The following is a 21,304-nucleotide window of genomic DNA, read 5'->3' as shown; positions in this document are numbered from 1 at the left end:
TCGTTTAGCTAGATCCTTTAATCTCAGTTTCCGCAATATAGATGACGTACTATATTTAAACAATCCGAATTTTGGGGATTTGATACATCGCATCTACCCCAAAGAACTTTCGATAAAGGATACTACAGACGACAATGTGAAGTCAGCCTCATATTGTGATCTACACTTAGAAATCGATGGTAAAGGAAAACTATTGACCAAACTGTACGACAAACGTGATGACTTTTCATTCAGAATTGTCAACTTTCCTTTCATCTGTGGCAACATCCCTTCAGCACCTGTGTATGGAGTTTCATATCATAACATACGTTTTGCCAGAATTTGCCGAAACTATGCAGAGTTTTTGTATCTCGCTACCACTCTCACAAATAAGCTTCTGGACCAGGGTTATGTTGCTACAAGATTGAAGTCATGACTACAGAAGTTTTACGGTCGTCATCATGAACTCGTGGATTGTTATGGTATATCCATATGCACCATGAAAATTGATTTATTCAACGCTTACCCTACCGGTGCACGTGGCCCATGCTCCCAATTTTTAGTGGAGTCCGAGTTGCTCATTTGCTTTTGTTACTTTTTATGTATGATTTTAGTTACTTTATGTTCTTTGTTGTGTATGTCTGTTTTCCATGTCTGGTCTTTCTCCCTGGATTACATTCTTTTGATTACCGCTATAACTTTGGTTCCCTTGATTACTCTTTTAAGTTCTGAGAAAGTTCCGTTCTAATTCTTCCATAAGTTTTCGAAAACAAAAATGTGCGGACAAGAAACCGCGCAAAAACAATGTTCCCGGCGTTTTGAGACTGGTGACTTACTTGAACTAATTAATACATGTGCATTGGTAGTGTATCTCTATATCTAATTCATAAATGAAATGTAACTAAGAAAACCTGTTTCTTTTTTTTACATGTGAGATTTGTATTGAGTCAATAATTTGAAATTTGATTAAAAAAATAGCATTTTATTGTTCTCGTCAAATGAGAGCTTTTTATATATTTTGTAAATAAATCGGTCTGTAGCATATAGTTCGTCGAAAACCTGTTTATTTTTGTGCCCTTTAAATGTAAAACAAAACGAGAGTTGTGAATTCAATGCAGAATGTTATCTGTTAAATATAGAATCAAGTTTAACATATTTGTGGCAGTTAGGTTCATGTAATGACAAAATTACATGTGATTCCAGGAATAAGCTGTGTTTCAAATGTCATAGACCTAATTACTTTGCGCGAGTTTGAAAAATATGCGCTCCAGCGAAAAAAATTAAAGAAATTTAGAAATCGGAACAAACCTTAGCCACAAATAAATCTAGTTACTCAATTTGAAGGGTGGAAAACAAAAAAAATTGAAGGGGGCAAGTAAAACTTCCTATTGGATTTCCAAATGAAACAAAATTATTCAGAAATTTCTAGTAGTAGTCAATATCCAGCATTATTTAATACTTGGCAGTGATTTTCTCAGTAATTACCATGCTCAAATCGACTATGATACAAGATCATTGTAATTGCATGATTGTCTAGCTGCAACAGCTGTAATAACACAAGCAAAAAGAGGCTACAGTTAAAAAACACAAATGTAATTGCCAGAAACGTTGCATAGTTTTCAATCAAAATTCCTAAATGCTTCAATGGCAAACAGATACTTCTGGAACCGACTCATGAGTCGGTTGAGAGGGGCTTATTCGATGCTTGTACATAAACGGAAATTGATACTAATAAACAAATATAGAAATATCTTTGCTACTGACATAAATAGATGTGCATTTTAATTAAATAGAAACAGATATGAAATAGTTCTCCTGTAAGTTTGCCTCCTTACAATTATTTTCTGAATTCAAACTCTATTTGGCAAAGCCAGGTCTGTCTGACAAAGAAAGCTGGTGGTTATTGGCGTTTCTGTTGTATTATAGATAATAAATGCTTAAATTAAACATGAAAGTTTCCTATCCCAATTTTACACGATTGGTGAAATGTATATGAAACCACAGATTTTCACTTCCTTTGATTTATCTGTCGTTTTGGCAAGTTCCGCTACACACCTAAATTCAAAACATAAAACTGCTTTCATTTTTCCTTCTGTTGTATATGAATGGAATTGTGTACATTGTGGTGTATGAAATAGTAGCATAGTTGTTTTCGCAAGTCATGTCTCAAGTTTTAAGAGGCTTAAATTGGACGCATTTTTTTTTGGAGGGGGGCGTAAATTGACTTATGTTTTGAGTTTTAGCAAAACCTTTGATGCCTCATATAGTAGAGGTGTTCGCTAGGTTAAGAGAAGATAGTCTTATTCTTAACCATGAAAAATGCCAGTTGGGTGTAAAGTAAGGTAAGTACTTATGTCTAAGGACAATGTTTAAATAGGTGATTCCAAATTAAAAATCTAAAAACTATCCAGTTCCCAGAAATCAGAAAGAGGACAAAGTGTATTTCGGTTTGTTTAATTTCTACCATATGTACGTTATGAACTAAACAAAAAGTATCAATAAAACACGTCCAACAGGATTTAGTGGAAACATATCATAAAATGTCAAAGTAGAAACCAGGTCTTCGTGCAAATGCCAAGATAAAAAGTATTGGCAGGAAGTATATCAAAATGTAATAAAGTCAGTTCATATACGATTTATTAAAAGAGAGTCAGTAGATATGTTGTGTACAAGTTGTCGTTTCATACAAATTATAATTTATATGAAACAATTGTACAAATTATAATTTGTATTTGGACTTTAAATTGTCCAAGTCATACAATTAGAACGTGAGAAAATACTAAAGTTTTATATATAAAAATATATCGAACTGAAGTCAGTGGATAAGATAGTATTGGTTTCACTACTAGTTTCTATCTATCTATGGGTGCATTCATGTACCTTTTATTCATTCTAAATTCATTTGGTGAACAGCCATGTATAAACAGTACAATTAACATAGGTTGAACCTCGTCTATTTAAATGTTTGTAGAACTGATAATAATAGCATTTTGTTTAAAGTATTGTTTGTCCAAGTTTTAAGATCAAATTTCATTTGAAGTTGGAAATTATTTCTACTCCTGCCGTCTTATCTGGAAGATGTGGGTGCCATGTTTTTTTCTACTCTGCTTTCTTTCGTTTTATTTTTGTAGTATTTTGTCACTTTTGTTAAAGTAGTTTGGACTCCTATTGTGGCAATTCAAGCGTCATATGTTTTGTTTTGTTATTTTTTTGTTTTTTTTATTTTCTGTTGTTGTTCTCAGTCCTCAACCATAGTCTTATAAACCAGCTGTCAGACGTAATCGTGGGGATTTTAACGTATCTTTATAAAAAAAAATATCTGATGACCAATATCAAAGATTTTACAAAAGATGCAAGGCATCCAACTGCTTTTGTAATATTTTCTCATTTTAAATTAGTATCTTGTTATATTCTACGTGCATGACTTGGTCAAAACTTCAAAACAATCGCATCAATTAAAGTTTGTTTTTGGCCTTCAACAACATATGCCTCCCCATTGAAACAGGATTTAATTCAGTGGATCATAAATTCCTGCTAAAATGCATAACATAGCTGCAAATCATATCCTAATTTTCTACAAAGATCCCTGAAAATTGATGATGTAGTTTCTAAGGATTTGCGCTTACAGGCAGACAGAGAAAAAACAATGTCGCCCAACCAAAGTGGGGGATACAATTCCATAATACATAGATTTTCAACCACTTTAGATCCTACGGGATCCGTGTTAAGTACTTCAGACGTTTATGTATAGTTGGAAGTTTATCAATAACAACACCGCATCATTTTGAGAATCCATCTTTTGCCCTCGGAATTGATTTAGATCAAAATAAGACGTACAATGGGAATATGAAGGAAAGATTCTATGAAAATTTCATTAAATTCCTTTCAGAGAAGTAGGAGTAACAGATGTGTATTTGAAGGAAGGAATGACGTACATCCCAATCATTCAGATTCTTTACTGCCTACTCAAAGTGGGGGGTATAATAAAGCCTAACTTAGTAAACCATGATAACTATGCGGGTAAACATGCACGTCTTCAACTAAATGCTTAACCCAGAGAATGAATAAAAAATCATAATGTGGGAAGATATGACCTTCGTTTCTATTAAAATACTTTTTTGAAGACATCTCATTGGTTAAGTGTAAAAATATTACATCTAATGGGTAATTAATGATTCCCACCACATTGCTTGGCTGGGTAAAAACAATTTAAAATGGCCATAACTTTTGTGTAAATAACCTAATCAAACTGAAAATTTAAAATTGATTTGTATTTTATGGTATTAACAATTTTACAAAGTTTGATCAAGATCCTTCAAATGATTTTAAAGTTATCATCTGGAAACCATCAGGGAGAAGATAGACATGCAACTTGTTGGAGGGTGTCACTTCGTGTGGCGAGGTATAAAAATGAACAGCTGTTGACAATAAATATGAGATAGAAGATCTAACTCTTTGGTGACCGTAATGATAGGAAATTTAAATAAACAAAAGAGAACGACCATGCTAAAACGAGGTATTTATTTGCAGGGTAAAATGCCATAAATATATTAACTATAAATTATTATTTTCTGAACATAGAATATGTAAATGAAAGATAAATGACCATTATCACATCACAAGACAAATTGCTAGTATATTCAGTTGGTGTATGTCCGGACAAAGATTGTATTTTAGTTTTTTAACAGAACTCTAACCATGCTAATTATTACAAAAAGTACTCCATATTTCTTAGTAAATCAAAAATGTAAATAGTTAAAATGAAAACGGCTGTTAAGATATTCTTGTAGAGAAAGATATCTACCAATTAACACAATGAGTACCTTTTATGTATATGTACATACTTCATGAGTACCTTTAATTAGGCATTTTCTAGATTATTCTGAAAATCAATACATATTCAAAAAGCAGAAGAAATATTTAATGTTCTTCTAAAAAAAATGCAAAACTTGCATCATTTCAACTCGAACATCAATAAAAATTTGGTGTTAATAGAATTATCAGCATTAATTCACAAAATACTGAGATGTGTGTTTTCTACAACCTCTACGTTAGGAATGTAAGACAATAAACAAATAACCCCAGAAAATTAAAGCATCTATCTTATGTGCTTTTACTATTTGAACATAAATTTCAAATGATCAAACTACAACCAAATACAAAAAAAAACCCACTAAATTCTGTTCATTTTCTACTTTTTTTAAATCAATAATCAACCGAGTAGTGGAAAACATTGCCCCTCAAAACATGTATATCTTGAAATTTATTCAATGTTTACTTTCAGATCTATATATAACCTGATACTCAGAAATAAGGGGGTTGCTAGGACATTCTTTGTCAATTTTACACATGAAAATGACTAATTTTCCAATAAAAACCAAGGGTGCCAACACCCCGTATCCCCCCACTGCCACACTTGAATCATGAAGTAATGAGTGAAGACACTGTGAATCCATTCAAATTATCTCTGTGGAGAGTGATGAAATTAAGATAAATATTGACAGTAGTGTATTTAAAGCCTGATTATCAAGTTCCTCTTATTCACTACACTAGTAAATAAGCCACATATGATTATCATATGGTTTTAGAATCATATGATAATCATATGGGGCACATTTGGTAGTGTACTCTATCTGATCTTAACAAAAGTTATACATTAATGAAAATAACATTAAAACAACCACTTAAACATTCTAAAAATAATCTACAGCTGGGCTAAAGGTCATGATACACGTCACAGCTTTTTAAAGTTAAATTCCCATTTTGAAACCAAAATATTCAGAAAAACAAACAGGACCTTCCTTAATAAAAACATACAAATGTGCATAGTCCCATACAGTATTTTTTTTTTAAATTCTCTAAGAACTTGTGGACAAACAGTTGGACAGACAGTGGTATATAATAGTATACTATATCCAGCAAAAGAAATGGGTATAAAAATGCCAAATCTATGAACCAAGAAGTAACTTTTTAAAATTAGAAAATTCTGACAAAAATGCTGTCTGAACACTACTGAAATTAAATCTAATACAAATGCTACATGTATCTAATCATTATCAAAATAAAATCTCATAAATCCAAATGTATATACACAAAACTATGAGGACTAAAATGAACATGAAAGAAAATCTCTCATCTACAGGCAAGAATAAAGAAATGAGATGAAAATATTGAATTTGTTCACTATACATAATTAATAAATTAAAATAAGTCACAACACAGTAGCAGGCACATAGCAATAATTTCTGTTGATGAAATACAAATCACCATGGTAACAACACTAGTCCTATAAAAAATATTGCACAACGTAACAAATCAAAATCATATTTAAAATTCATACTCAAGTAAAATTCTGTGTAAGAACCAGGCAGAGGGTGGCACATCATAATTCTCAGTTTGGTGGTTTCTGCCTCAAATATATCCAATGCATGAAGAAACAAATGAAAATCTTTTAAAATTTATCCTGAAGCATCTGTGATATAGATATTTTTTACTGCTTATATAAGGAATAATGCTGGAAATTTTCCCATCATTTTTTCATATTACATTTCAACTAAATTTAACCTACAAATATCTTAAAAAGGCAAGTTTTACAAACGCACTGAAGGATATTTCTGGAGGTAATCAGCTATAATCACTTAATGCAATAAATTTTCAATGCTTTTTTTTCCTTCATGTGCAATTATACACATTTTGCCCGATTCTTAGAAGAGAAGTACTACAAATTGAATACGGTATAGGGGTTAATATTTATTGTGTGTCAAGTTGTAAGTTTAAGTAATTGTTTTAGTGATTTTTCTGAAAATGCCACAATATACAACCTCGACAAACCTTATGATTTGTTCATTTAAAGAGACTGCTTCATTTATAAGAACAAAACAAAAAAAGCAGCCCTAAATAATTCAAAGATGTTAAATTACTTTAAACAAGTGGAAGACTACAATGGAACAATATTTGAAAACATGATTTTTAACATAAAATATCACTAATCATTACACAAAAAGTATAAAATATAAGATATAAATTCTAACTAACAATAAACAGAAAAAATAGCTGGAGCACCACATCTATTTATGTCCATGAAGCAAAGCAGTATTAGAATAAGTGATACATGTACAATACAAATACATGTACTTTTTCATTGACATTCTAAGGTCACTACAGATCTACATTTGTGATTACATGTATGTTAAAGAGTATATTTACATGTATGTAAATGTTTAAACTTTGTTGGTGATCAATACATAAATGACAGACTGTTATCGTAAAAAATGTTAAAATTGGTAAACTCAATTTCAATTTTAAACGTCTGCAAGCCCTGCAAGATACTGTAAACATATCAATTTTTCAAATGTGCAGAAAAACGCGAAAAGTAGTACCAGCAAAACTAACCTTTAACACTGTCTATATAATGCTTAATATTATTATTATTTTTTTTTTTTTGGGGGGGGGGGGGGGACTGAGAAAATTTTATTTTGGGTTTACAGTTATCAATTCATTGCTGGGCTTTGAAATTGAGGTTAAAAACCCAAAATAAGCTGTTTTAAATATTTCTCAAAATCATGTGAGATAACCTACAGACCCTGTATGCAGAACATGATAAAAATGTCCAGGAAGATTTTACAGTTTTTATTAAGTCTAAAATCATGAGATAGTTAACACACCACAGGAACATATTGTGATAATGTCCTTATCTTTGAAAATGAACACAAAATTTTACACGTAATGGCAAAAATTATTAAACTATGATTAATTTCATAAAAAAACTTAAAAATCTTAACAACAACACAATAAAAAAAAACAAATTATGAAAATTTTATTGTTTAACCTTTTGTGAACTAACTTGAGCTTCATGAATATGTATGACCTTATTTGTTCCGTTACTGGCTATGAGTATTTCTAGTTTAGCTTGAGGTACCAAAAAAATTTATACCTTATTTTCCAATAAATCAACATGTAATTGTTCATGTACATGTAGGAACAAAAAGTCATGCTATTCATATTTCTTACTACATGTACTTATCATTACTCTCTATCTATTTTACAAGGGCTTATTCATTCTTAATAGAACATAATATATCAAGTGACAGTATCTCTAAGAATCAGGCAGTGGGTGAAACCAGGTATGGAAAAACCCACCATTATGAAAGTTTAACTGGACTATGTGCACCATCAAAGTCAAGGAAAAAAGACAAGATTTTCTACAATCATTTCGGTAAAATGAGTTATAATTTAATTTAAATGCACTGAAAATTAGCATTCCAAGGGTAAATAATTCTGCCAAAAAACCTATTTTTTCCAAATTTCTATTTCTGTGAAAATCCAGTGATGCAGAGATCAAATAATAGTCTGTTCAAATAGAGAAAGCATCCTTGAGTGAAAATATATTTTTTTGACATATATGTTTCTGATTTTTCCCATTTTGCCTGATTCTTGCAAAACCTTACACTTAATATCTATTGGTATAACCTTCATAGAAAGTGCTAACGTTTACTACAGCTTTTCCTAAGAAAAAAAATACCAAAGTTAAATATACATGGAAATAACAAATTCATAAATAAAATATCATAGAGAGAATATATATGTTAAGTCAGTTTCAAAATATGGCATTTTATAAATACGCATATACAGTTGTATAATATAGCATCAGATCAGTAAATGAAAAAAAAGAAAATAACAGTTTAAAACAATCTCAGATTATATTACTTATATAGGCACTTGGTTTTGGGAGATATGTGATTCATAAGAACTGTTCACTCCAGAAAAGGGGGAAATTCTATATGTTACTAATAATAGTACTAGTTATACTAAGAGATTTCATCCTCCATCTTGAAGACCCCATTCATCTACATTTACATTTTTGAGGGAAGTTTGTAATAGAATACAAGCCACAGAAAGATCTTCTTCAGTAGCTAAAATCAAATAATTTATTGTCTAATACAGCCAAGCCTACCTAAACTCAACCCTGAACAAACAAAAAACTGTTTACACCAGGCCATTCCTAAAGTCTCTAACTATCATTTATACTGCAACTGTTCTATTTGAGTAGTCAAAATGTTTTGACCTTATGTCTACTTTTCTATTGTGATGTTACAAACATTGTACTGTTTTTGTAGTTGCTAGGATGTTGCCCACTTTTTACAAAAGACGTGGTTTTCCTTGCTTTAAACATAAGTTATCTTGTATATTTTTGTTGCAAAAGTGCACTGAGTTGACAAATTTTGATATATGAATTCGGCTTTCATTTTCATACAATTCTAAGCTTCATTCATACATTAGTTGTATGTCAAGTCAGTGCTCTGTTAATGTCTATTTCCCATGCACTTTTGCATTTTTATAAACTTTATGACAAATCTAAACAAAATCTGAAAAAAGTTGGTTTAGACAGGATTCACTATGATTTCAAAGAAAAATATAAATGTATATAAAAACAGAATAATTGTTTTTCAAAGCTACAAGACAAACATTACTGTTTTTATCTTTCTGAATCATAAAGACAAGTCAGCCTTTTCAAAAATATTAAATTTGTCAGAAGTCTGCAAAATAAGCATATGCAATGCAATTTATGATATATCTTAAAACAGCACATTAATTTATAGCTCATGATAAGCAATGACATTTAAAGTACATGTATTTAATAAAAACAAAAAAAAATATAGAAATTTCTTTTTAAAAGAATTAGCAAATACAAACTAAGGTATTAATGTGTGCATTTATAAACACAATTTTAGTACTTTATTTTCTATAATGTTAAATGCAATAGTCAGATTCGACTTCAGAAATGGAAATGGTGAACAATCCAAAAGATTTTTTTTTTTTTTTAATTTTCTTTATTCACATGATTAAAAATGTTCTAATAAATTCAGATTGTCTAAAACTAAGTGAATTGTATTTCTATACAAAAGAAATAGGAAATTGCATTTTATCTAATCCATATACATGTAACAATAATCTTACTACAATGCGAGTAAAGTTTCTACCTTCTAATATTATGCTTCATCAGAATTTTAATACATTCAATATCATAAATTAAGATTGCATTGTTAGAAAAATTGCGTGGTTCATAAATGTCAGTAATAGATAACATTCCTACAGTACATGTGGTAGTCAAATAAGGATCAAATAGGGGTCACCTGAATAATTCAGCTATTGATATATACATTGTAGATAGATGGCAGTTTTGCCTATTTTGAAAATTTAATTTTAGGTCTTTATCTTCCAGTGGAAATGAAGTAAAACAATGAAAAAAAAAACGAAATTTCAAAATCTTCATTATATTAAAGTCCTTATGAGTTATATTCAGTTCATACAAAATGGTTTCGAAGTTTTGGAACATTTCTTTCTCAGCACAAAAAAAAATGTTTCAGTTCAAAGATAAAAGTACCATTTTAATCATGCTAATTCAAAGAAATCTGGCTTTTAGGTTTTAGTTTTGTCATTCAAAGCTGAAAAAAATACTGAATTACCAAGGTTTTACAGTTTAAAGTAAAAGTTAAAGTTTTATTATTAACAAATATAATCTCTTTCATAGAGAGTTCCAAGATGGCTATACAATATTATTTTCTTCCTCCCTATCAGGAGAGTTCCCAGGTGTCCTCCTGTGTATGAGTTTAGCACTGCCATTATCATCCAGCTGATACTGAGGTGTTACTTCAGATATAGACTCTAATGCTGCTTCACTTTCCTCAGGTGATTTGCCCTGAGCTCGAAGGAGCTCTGTCCTGATGATTATCTCATTGCTGATGTATGCTTCCTTCCGTATTTGGACTTTAAGCTCTGCAGGAACGTCTGGGATTAACCAGGCTATGAGTCCAGTTATCACAACAATCACATTCTACAAAATATTTTTTTTTATTATTAGGGTCATTGGAAAAAGAACCTGCAAACTGTTACCAGTATGTTCTAAGGCCATAAAAGTAATATGTCTGTTTAAGTTTACATTCTTTATAAAAGTATGGTCAGTTGGTTGGCATTGTCATTTTATTTTTTCTACTTAACCTTTACTTCAATAAAATTGTTAGGTTGGAGTAAACTTTTGTGATCCACTTCCTTGTGGTACCATTCCTATACATTTATGACTACCAAACTGCTGTAATAACAGATGTGCTGTCCATATGACATTTACTTAATTTCAGTGCTGTCGACATGGCCTGTGCCATGCTGTCTTTTTCTTTATGATTGTGGGACTAATTCAGTTTGACGAACAAAGAAACCTCCGGACAGAATGACTTAGATGAAGTGTACTTTCGTTTTTAGATGAAAATCACCATTTTTTTTTTACTTTCAGATTGCTGATAAAATGGCATAGGGTGAAGGAAAAAATATAGTTAAAAAAAAATAATGTGAATTGCTAGCTTATATAAATGAATTGAAAAGTGTTTCAAAATATCAAATTGCTTGAAAAAAAAATCTTTGAGACCTTCATGTACCACAAGTGGAAACTACGGACAGATGGTCCATGTAACAGTTTACAATTATCAGCCAAAATAAAATGGTGTTAAAAGAGAGTTCCAAATGTACATGTAATTGTATTTAGAAGCTGTATATTTAATTAAAAAAAATATATATGCTAGGTTCTCAGACCCCACTGCATCCCTAAAAACCCTCCTGCAACTGTGATTTTTATTACAGTAAAATCCGGACATTTTATATCCATTCCAAAAATTTTCATATCCAGTCTGGAATCGACTTTTAATTAGTTAATGGAATCATCTGTGCGCTTGACAGAAAGGGAAAAAGTATGATGCGAACGAGGCTGTTATTTAACATTGATCATTAAAAACAAAAGTGTTGAAGAGATTGCGCTTATTTCTTGCCACATATCATATTCCAGTAAAGTTTTAATGCCATGGAGTATCTCATTTAATTTCTCAACATCCTGTACATAACAGAAATGTTCAATTCAATGAAATTTTTAGAAAAAAAAACTTGTTTCTGATCAAAAAAAAAAGCCTTCATCCCACATCAATTTTTTTTTTAAAGTGGCCTGAGAACCTAGGCATTTTTTTTTCTATGGCCTTAGATGTTTATGGGATATGATGTTGACCATATTTTTTTTTCAGTTGACTGGTAGGTTATTGTAATCTTATTGATTTTTGGGGTTGCTAATTTTCTGCAGATTCTGTCAAGTTAACATATTCGTGCATATCAATTTTTTGCTGTTTCAAAAAATGATTAGCCTTATATAGTGTAAAACTCAATTTCACAGGTATTTTTTTTTTCACTCTTTTCTATCTACTGCAAAAAAACTGAAAATAAGTACACTATATAAATTAAAACATTTACAGTACTTTAAATAGTCAATACTACAATTTATGTTTGTAATCTAGACATGTAAACCTTCCTAAGTAAGTTATAACTCACCTCAAACAGGACAACAAAAGCAAATCTAGCAGCCAGTATGTGCCAGTATTGTTCTGAAAATTCATATGGGTTTTCAGACCATGGAGGATTCCTAAAATCTCTGTACCTAAAAATTAAAGTGATAATAACTAAAGTACATGTATAATTTTAACTTCAAAACGACATATCTGATCTATAAAGATTAATAACAGGTGCTTTATCTTTGTACTTACAATTACTTGCCTGATTTATAAAAAAAAATATCTGTTTGCTTACCCTGTCCCTTTATCAAAACAATCATTGATTTCCATATAATGCATCATTTTGAATGCCTTTTTATCAAGTTGCCTTAAGATCCGAATACAATAACCACTATTAAGACATCTACTGATCAGATGAAAGCTTTAACAACATTCTACCAGGTTACAACTGAAGAAAAATTAGGTGTTAAAATGTGAATGGTCAAAGCAGTGAAATTAAAGGTAAACCCCTTTTAAAGTTGCTTCAACACCTACTCAAACTTTAGAAGTCCATTAAATTAACAGTGTAGAGGGAAGTAATGACGGAAGAAATCGGGTGTGTCTAAATAACACATAGTCTAAGATGTAAAATCAAAGGGAAACCACTCTTCTGAAGTTTCATAAAAGTTACCTGCATGTTTCAACCAAGTTAGTGCCAGGAGGTGCATGATCACGTGGGAAGTCGGATGTTTTGAAAATGGCCAGAGTATGGTTCAGGTAGCCCTTCAATGATCCATCTTCACTGTATGAATTGATGTATACCATACGAGGGATGTAGTCGGACGTCAGTGCAATGATAAATGCCTGAAATCAATAACAGCTACAGTATTGAATTTCCTAAATAACTGACTTCATCCTGTAATAGTAGAAAAGGTAAAATAAAACTTTGTTTATAAGTTGTCTGATTCCATTAAGAGCATATGCATGGAAGACTCAGGCAGTGGGTGGCACATGTCAAATTTTATTTCAAAATCAGTTTCATCCATTTGGGATTACAAACTGGTGTTTTCGAAAAAATGGATGTTGCTTTGTAGTTTACTGAATAAAAAAAGAATGGAAAAAATTACAAAGCAAGTACAACCAAATTTAAAATGAATGGAAATAAGTCTTTGATTTGTTAATAATTAATTTGAAATGCTAGGGAACTCTAATAATATATGAATATTCTTAGTCATCCACTTTCGATACAGAAAAATCCCTATTCTTTCTGTCATCATAATGAATTTCACAACACATTGGTGGAACAATGTATATCCCGTGCCACTCTTATCATAGGACCTGCCTGGTTTCAACACGGATAGTGTCTTGAGAGTTTAAAATAAGGTCTAATGTGTTTTACCTAGAATTAAACAGAATGTCCTGAACAATAATAATGACTGGCTATCTACCTTTGAAAATTTGGAGCGAGATTTTATCCCAAACTCCACAAATACCAGAAGAAAACAGTAATTTAAATGCTTTTCCTATTCATTGATTTTCATAATCATAGACCTCCTTTAATCTACATATAAATTTTCACTGCATTTTCTAATTTCTTATGTCCTCATTCCTTGATATAAAAAGGGAATCAAGGGAATCAAGACTCTAGCGGAAAATCAAAAGAATGTAATCCAGGGACAAAAAAAACAGACACGGAAAACAGACGAACACAACAAAGACAATAAAATAACCAAATAATATATACAAAGTAACAAAAGTAAATGAGCAATTCGGACTCCACTAAGAACTGGGAGCATGGACAAGGTGGGTGCACTGGTAGAGTAAGCATCCTCTGCTTTTCTAGGAACACTGGCCAAGTTGTTCATAAAAAGTCAAGTCCAGGGTACAAGATATACTCACATTTGAGATGATAGCAATTCTTGAGATTCCATACAATACACTATACCATATGCCTATTTAAAACAAAAACATCATATAAAATGTATTTGTGTTCATTATTTAAACTAGCACATGGATGACACTGAAGACTGCATATATTTTTATATTTATACATACAAGGAAGTGAAAACAATTGCAAAAAATTAAAGTTACTGTTAAAAATAAATGAAGAACACACAGAAAATAGTATAAATATTGACAATGTAACCATTACATCAATACCTATATCAGGACTTCTGTCAGCTAATGGTCTCCTTAGATGTGTGATCATCTTTGAAGCATCCATTCTGATCTCAATTATATTGTTTATCAAAGAGAACAGTGGACCTAAGGGGAAGGCAGCTACAAATATTGTCAGGAATCCAAACTGCAGCACTGAAAAAAGATATGATCATGTTGTTATTGACAATTTTTATTTATCAAAGAATGTTAATAAATATAATATGACACTTTCCATTTGTTTTTCAGAAGGATAAAAGGAACTTACCATGTACAGTAAGTGAGTTTCAGAAATGTACACATATTTGTCTATATCACCCGTGTGAATATAGGCTCTTTTTGCATTCCCTCAGTAATTAAATCAATTTTTTGTGTTAACTCATAAGATTATCAAATATCCATAGTTTTGTCTCACAAATCAATCTAATGGCTGAACATTGTTTTTTTTACCTGTATATTTGTTTGTAGCATTTTTTTGTGCAATCAATATGTGACTCTATAATAATTGAATCTAGCAATATTATTTTCCAATTATTTTCTGTAAAGATTCTCTTATTCATGGATTTGTGGTTTGCCAAGATTCCATTTGTACATGAAATTCTGAATTAATGAATTTTTCAGTTTGTTTGTTTGTTTGTTGGGGTTTAACGTCCGAGCAGCAATATTTCAGCTATATTCAGACAATGAACATGAAATGGATGATAAAATGAACATGAAATGAAAAAAAAAGGATGGGTCACAAGGATAATAGGGTCGACAAATTTTGATTGCCACTGGAACAAGGGGAAGTGGGTAAGGTCGGGCAATTTAGCCTCCTGTGGCGGAGCGCAAAGGTTCCTACTCCTATCGAATACCACAGCAGGGTTCTTTAACGTGCGAGGAATGTGGTATCTTTCCCAACACGGTGCACCACTATGGCTTGCGGTCAGGTTTTCCGTATTATACCCTGACAACCCCAGCATGTAACACGCCAGGGGTACCCCATTCCACCATCTGGGACACACATCCCAGTTGCTCTGTGGGCAGAGCGCCTAGCCCCCGGCTAGCTTTCTGAGCACTATTTAGTCGCCTTATACGACAAGCTTAGCGCTGCTGCAGGCCTATTCTTTAACACCCGGACCTGCATGGGGCTGAATTTTTCAGTGAATTGTAATATTTCATTAGCAATTTGTGAAATCTACCAAAGTCACAAATTCTTCCATAAACTAATATACATTCAGAACAATAACAAACATACCAAGTGAGTAATTATTTATTTATGAGCAGCAAATCGTGATTTTGGGGTCAAATCACACAATTCATGATTTTGGGGTCAAATCACAATCCATCTTTAAGCAAGGCTTGCTGTGATACTCATAACATACCCATTTCTAAGTACTCATAAAACAGAGTCGTAGATTGTGCAGCCTCTAGTTTGTAGTCCTTCTCATAAGCAGCTCGGGAAGCTTTCTCTGCCTTTGTTTCCTTGGATAAACATCTTTTAAGCAACTTAATCAGCTTCCTGTGAATGAAAAGAATTAAATTAGTTTCTATCTAATCCTGTATTGTTTTATCACTACTTGTCAATAAGAGGCTGTCCATAAAAATTCAGGCAGATCCTATGATATGGGTTGCAAAGGGTAAATTTTCGTCCTACAGAAATTTTTGTCCAGTGTAATGTATATACCATACGTAAGTCAATTAGTATAAAGTTTGTTTTAAATTGACAATGGATGACCCAGAAAATGATTTTAAAGTTCCCTAACAATGTAACAAAATTTTGCTCAAATTAAATAGAGAATTGCAATGCTTTTTATGTAATATATTTCTCTTTAATAGTTAAATTTAGTCAAAAAACCAACTTTCAATTTGGAGAAAGGATGCATTTGTGATATGAAATGAGTGAAAATTGTTTTGAAAACAAAAGTTGTCATGTGCCACCCACTGCCTGGCTTTTGCATGGACCCTCTTAATTATTTAATTTGTGGTAATGAACTTACTCTTCAATTTTGCTCAACTATTTCTCCAAAATCTCAAATATTAAAACTATAAGAAACACTAGGACATTTCCAATAAACTGAGTATAAGAAGAAACTCAAATACACTTACTTGTTACTGTTCATATTCATATCTTACAGAAATTTACATAAAAAGTCTTAAAATATTGACCAATCATGACAGATATAGCAGTCCTCAGATCAACGCAATTTAAAAAAAAAGAATATTATGTATCTACAAAAGCAGTCCCACCAAACAGAAATTTTGAAAAATGTCAGTCAAAGCTTTATTATGACATTCTTGTCAAAATCATTAAAAAAAAATTGAATACTTACGGTAGTACCAGTTCTGTAAAGTTGTTAACAATAAGTTGTTTTCCTGTCATTATAATAGCCAGCTGTATACAAAGTTCTATCAGACATCCTCCAGCTGCACACTATAAAAGTAATAAAAACATGATATGATCCTTTCTAAACCAAACTTTCCAGAAAATAAGACATCCAGTAAAAAAATGACTGCGTAATTATATTGCTACTGTCAATAGCAATATAAATATTAAATTATCTCAGAGCATAACTATTATGTCTCTTTTAAGGCATTATGATTTTTCTAAGGCAATGGAAGAGGTATATTAACATTTATGAATGAGGACCATTGCGATATTTGTACTTCATCTATTGTTAATTTCAACTTTGAGCAATATCGTTAATTCAAAGTTTGATCTTTGTAAAAGAGTAATCAATGTAATCCAGGGACAAAAACCAGACATGGAAAACAGACAAACACAACAAAGAACATAAAGTAACTAAAATAATACAAAGTAACAAAAGTAAATGAGCAAATCAGACTCCACTAAAAATTGGGAGCATAGACCAAGTGCACTGGTAGAACTATAACAAAATAATTCTTCTTGCATAGCCCCAAGTATTCTGACATTAAAGATTTAAGCTAAAGTGGATTGCATACTTTGAATGTGAATAACTTGTAAAAATTAATACTATATGATACTAAACAAGCTGAAATTTATATGACAGTACATTTGTACATGTTAAGGTATAGGTTGGTCACTGAAGTTATCATACCTCTTAACCCTTCCACATTTGAAGGAAGACTCCCACAAAATCAATGAAAAATTTGAAATTTCCAACATTAAAATGTAAGGTTTGTGAGAGGTTTTTGGTTAAAATTACTAATAAAAAATGTATTATTTGTGATTATCATATAGATAACAGTGTTTTATCGAATGTTCCCAGTGTAATAAATTTCAATGATTCACACTGTGAAATAAATTAGTAATTTCACTCTCAGACTTTCATCCGCCAAAACGTCATAACTTGGATATCAATCTGCCAATCACAGAATTTAAAATTCATGTGGCAAAAATATTGATAAATTATGAATAAAATCTATATAATAAATAGGATAATCAATTGGTTATTGTGAATAATCAAAATATGATCACTTGTGCCGAGATCGCTCGAAGATTTAACTCTGCGAGGAACAAGTTCCACACACTCTTTAAATCTAGGTTTTCTACGACACTCATGATAATATTTTGGTTGTTCACTCTTTCCAATTAATTATGCTATTAAAATACTACATAATGAAATTTTTACCCCAAAAATTTATTTTATTGTAAAAATCTCCCACATGAGACAGTGTCAATGGGTAGGATCTCCCACATGAACTATAACAAAGGTTAAAAGGTACGGAAATTAAATCTTACTTAAAGCATAATATTAATAGGTTAATTGACAAACATACATTTATGAATCGCACATGTTCTGAATCTACAGTAATTTCCAATATGAAACATCAAGTCGTATAACATGGAAAAATAAGCAATGATCATGTGTCATAAATCAGAGCTTTTCATTGGTTAATGAATACAACTCCATAATTTACCTCTTCTTGTCTTGCTCCAAACAGTGTGATGTAAGCGCCTGGTCTTCCAATAATTCTGAAATAAAACAGCTTTCTGTACAGGCAACATACATGTATACACACAGGAATATTCCTTTCTTATCATTAACATGAAATCAGTCTTAACAGAAAATCTAGAAACTCTTTTCTACAGCCGTCACTGCAATTGTTTTTAATTTCTGGTCAAAAATGTTATTTTTACATAAATGCTGTTTGTAATTTTAATTCATAATGGAAGTTTAAGTCCAAGCAATTGAAATGCATTCATTCTTTTTCAATCATAACAATGGCATAGTTTTATAATTAATTCATGATCAGCAGGGAGGGTAGGTAGGCATGCATGGGAAAATGGGTCTGTTGCCTGAAAATGGTCATTTTTGGTCATTTTTCACCAAATGTGGTGCTCACCAGGGGTAAGACAGTGTCTAAAGTGCAATTTTTCCAAAGCTTGTTCCCTCTAATGGTAATTTAAGCCAAAAATTGTTCATTAGGTGTAAATGGAAGGTCAGGAGTCCCAAGAGGGGTTCACTAATGAGAAAAAATGAGGATTTTTTTTGCAGTTTTTGGCTTCAGATTGACCTAAAACAGGAAGTGGTTAGTATATGGAGTTGACATCATGGGAGTGGTGAGAGACATCATAATTCTATAGCAACCAGGTGAAATGAAGCACTATGGTTCCATTCTGCTGTTGTTAGAAGCTGAGAATTGAGCCCTACCCCTAAGAAAATTTCGATTTTTTGTGGCCTTCTTAACTCATGACCTCTTGTTCAACTGTCAAGTTCCTATTTTTGCTAAAACTCTGTACAATATAGCCTCATTTTAAAGCACATTCACTCTGCTTGCATATGAAATCAAATTGTGGTTTCTAAAGCTAAAAATAAAATTGCAAGAACCCGAAATTCGGAAAACAGCCCATGACCATATATATATGGTTCCTGCATGGTAAAGGTAGGTATTGCGAATAAATATTTTAAGCAGACAATACATGGAAATACTTTTAAATATCAAAGTATATGTATAAAAGGCTGAAATCAAATCGTCTGAGACACCCAGTTTACATCCCATAACTCAGAAACAAAAGAGGACAAACATAAAAAAAAATGAAAGGGAATTCTCTACCACCACAGTAGTTATTCTATCATCAAAATAATTGAATCATGATAAAATTTTACAGTAACTTACCTCCCTTTGAAGAATGCTATGTAGATAATAGAAGAGTAATAATTGACAAACTGTAGAGCAAACAGCTTCAGTGTAATACTGTCATCATACTCCTTCTGTGTCCTCAAACATTCCAGATCTGTTAACCAAAAGGCTATCCTACTATAAACCTACAAACAAACAAGAAATCTTTAAGCAAGGGCTCACTATTAATATCCCCTGCTTTCAATCACAATATAAGGAAAATAAACAAAGCCCTGGGTAAATAGGATGCTTTTGTCAAATTTATTCAAAATTAATCCCACCTTATGGCATACCTACATAAAGAAGGTGTTAAAATTTCAAGCTGCTGTGACATGTAGTTGCTGAGAAAAGTGCTGTGAAAATTTCAACTTTCAAAAATCATGAGGTCAATAAATAATAAACGAAGTCCTCAAAAACAGGATGTTGTCAAATTTTTACGAAAAATGGATCCTACCAACGGTAAGAATGGAGAAAAATTTCAAGCTGCTGTGATGAATCGTAGCTGAGAAAACTGTGATGGAAAAATTGTTATTGAAGGGAACACAGAGAAGGGTAAAACAGTGTATCCACATCTCCTTCAGAATAGGGGTATTATCAGAAAAATTTAAGTAACATTAATGTAAAAATTTCTGTAGCAATTCATGACTATTGGGAGTTGAAGATGATTATCAAATACTGGTCTGAACAGAATTTCTCTTATTTCTCTTATTGTTTCCTTTTTGGCAGATAAACTTGTAATATGAAGTCCATTTATATTTTATATTAAAAAAAAATACCATAGTTTTTTTCAACACATTCTGACTCTTTTAAAATTGTCCAAACTATCAATTAAGATAGATCACTCATAGTTATATATGCATTAATACATCATTTGTAAGAAATCACTAACCATATTTAAGATAATGATGATCAGCAGATTTATACAAGCAGCAGTAACCGTAGTAACCAAACCAGCATTCTCATAGATCGTATCAGTTGCTACAGCAACCACTGTAGAGTTTGTAGATGTGGGTCTGTCCTTAGTCAGTACCTGAAGGGCCGCTAGGACAGACACTCGGTAGGCAATAACACCAATAACAGCTCCAATGGCAAGGAGTCCCTGTAAAAAATCATTGAAAATACATTGTTTGATCCGTATTATCAATATATAAATATATATATTGGTTGATCACAGTGTTATCAATATCTTTTAGATATTTCAGATATTGCTGAATTAACGTGAAAGTTCATGGACAAAAATTTTCTTGGATTAGGGAAGATAGACATGTTTGTGGACTCCTGAATTTGTGGTTTTGAAGTTTTCAGTATACACATCAAAGGGAATCCCCTTTTCGTTGGGACCTAAATTTTCCTGGTATGGCTCAAACAACAAAAATTGGTACCCCACAAATTATAGTACTTCTACAGTACATGAAGTACAGCTATCATATGTACTAGTAATTAAGAGGAGCAAACTCTGTTTATGTTCATAATTGCTACAGTCCAAATTAAGGTATGTATATATACATGTCTATTACAACTAACTTTGATTTCATTAACTTTTTGTGGGTATCAATATGCAGTTAAAGACATTTTGTTGGGTGCATTTTACTGGGTAAATTTGTTGATCAAAAGTCATTAACTGAAGTTTTCAGTATACACATCAAAGGGAATCCCCTTTTCGTTGGGACCTAAATTTTCCTGGTATGGCTCAAACCACGAAAATTGGTACCCCACAAATTATAGTACTTCTACAGTACATGAAGTACAGCTATCATATGTACTAGTAATTAAGAGGAGCA

The 21,304-nt window shown here is 31.7% G+C and overlaps 1 protein-coding gene across 18 annotated transcripts in view; it reads right to left on the bottom strand.

Annotated features, from left to right (window-relative positions):
• Positions 1–4,485: 4,485 nt before the first annotated feature.
• The window catches only part of LOC148613908 (anoctamin-2-like), a 48,150-nt gene continuing 31,331 nt past the window's right edge, over positions 4,486–21,304 (bottom strand). For all 18 annotated transcript variants that reach the window (XM_088587596.1, XM_088587595.1, XM_088587601.1 and 15 more), the window contains 10 exons: positions 20,413–20,622; positions 19,521–19,669; positions 18,321–18,375; positions 16,751–16,851; positions 15,803–15,939; positions 14,442–14,594; positions 14,181–14,233; positions 12,973–13,145; positions 12,343–12,448; positions 4,486–10,813 (listed from right to left, as the gene is read on the bottom strand). In XM_088587596.1, coding sequence (XP_088443722.1) covers positions 10,526–10,813; positions 12,343–12,448; positions 12,973–13,145; positions 14,181–14,233; positions 14,442–14,594; positions 15,803–15,939; positions 16,751–16,851; positions 18,321–18,375; positions 19,521–19,669; positions 20,413–20,622 — 1,425 coding nt within the window. In that variant the 3' untranslated portion in view covers positions 4,486–10,525. The remainder of the gene's footprint in view (positions 10,814–12,342; positions 12,449–12,972; positions 13,146–14,180; positions 14,234–14,441; positions 14,595–15,802; positions 15,940–16,750; positions 16,852–18,320; positions 18,376–19,520; positions 19,670–20,412; positions 20,623–21,304) is intronic.

This window comes from Perna viridis, chromosome 6 (assembly GCF_037379345.1).
Source record: "Perna viridis isolate PV_CMFRI_1.1 ecotype Kerala chromosome 6, ASM3737934v1, whole genome shotgun sequence".
Taxonomy (NCBI): domain Eukaryota; kingdom Metazoa; phylum Mollusca; class Bivalvia; order Mytilida; family Mytilidae; genus Perna; species Perna viridis.
Note: the sequence above shows the minus strand (reverse complement) of the source record. Positions and strands in the feature narration are given on the sequence as shown.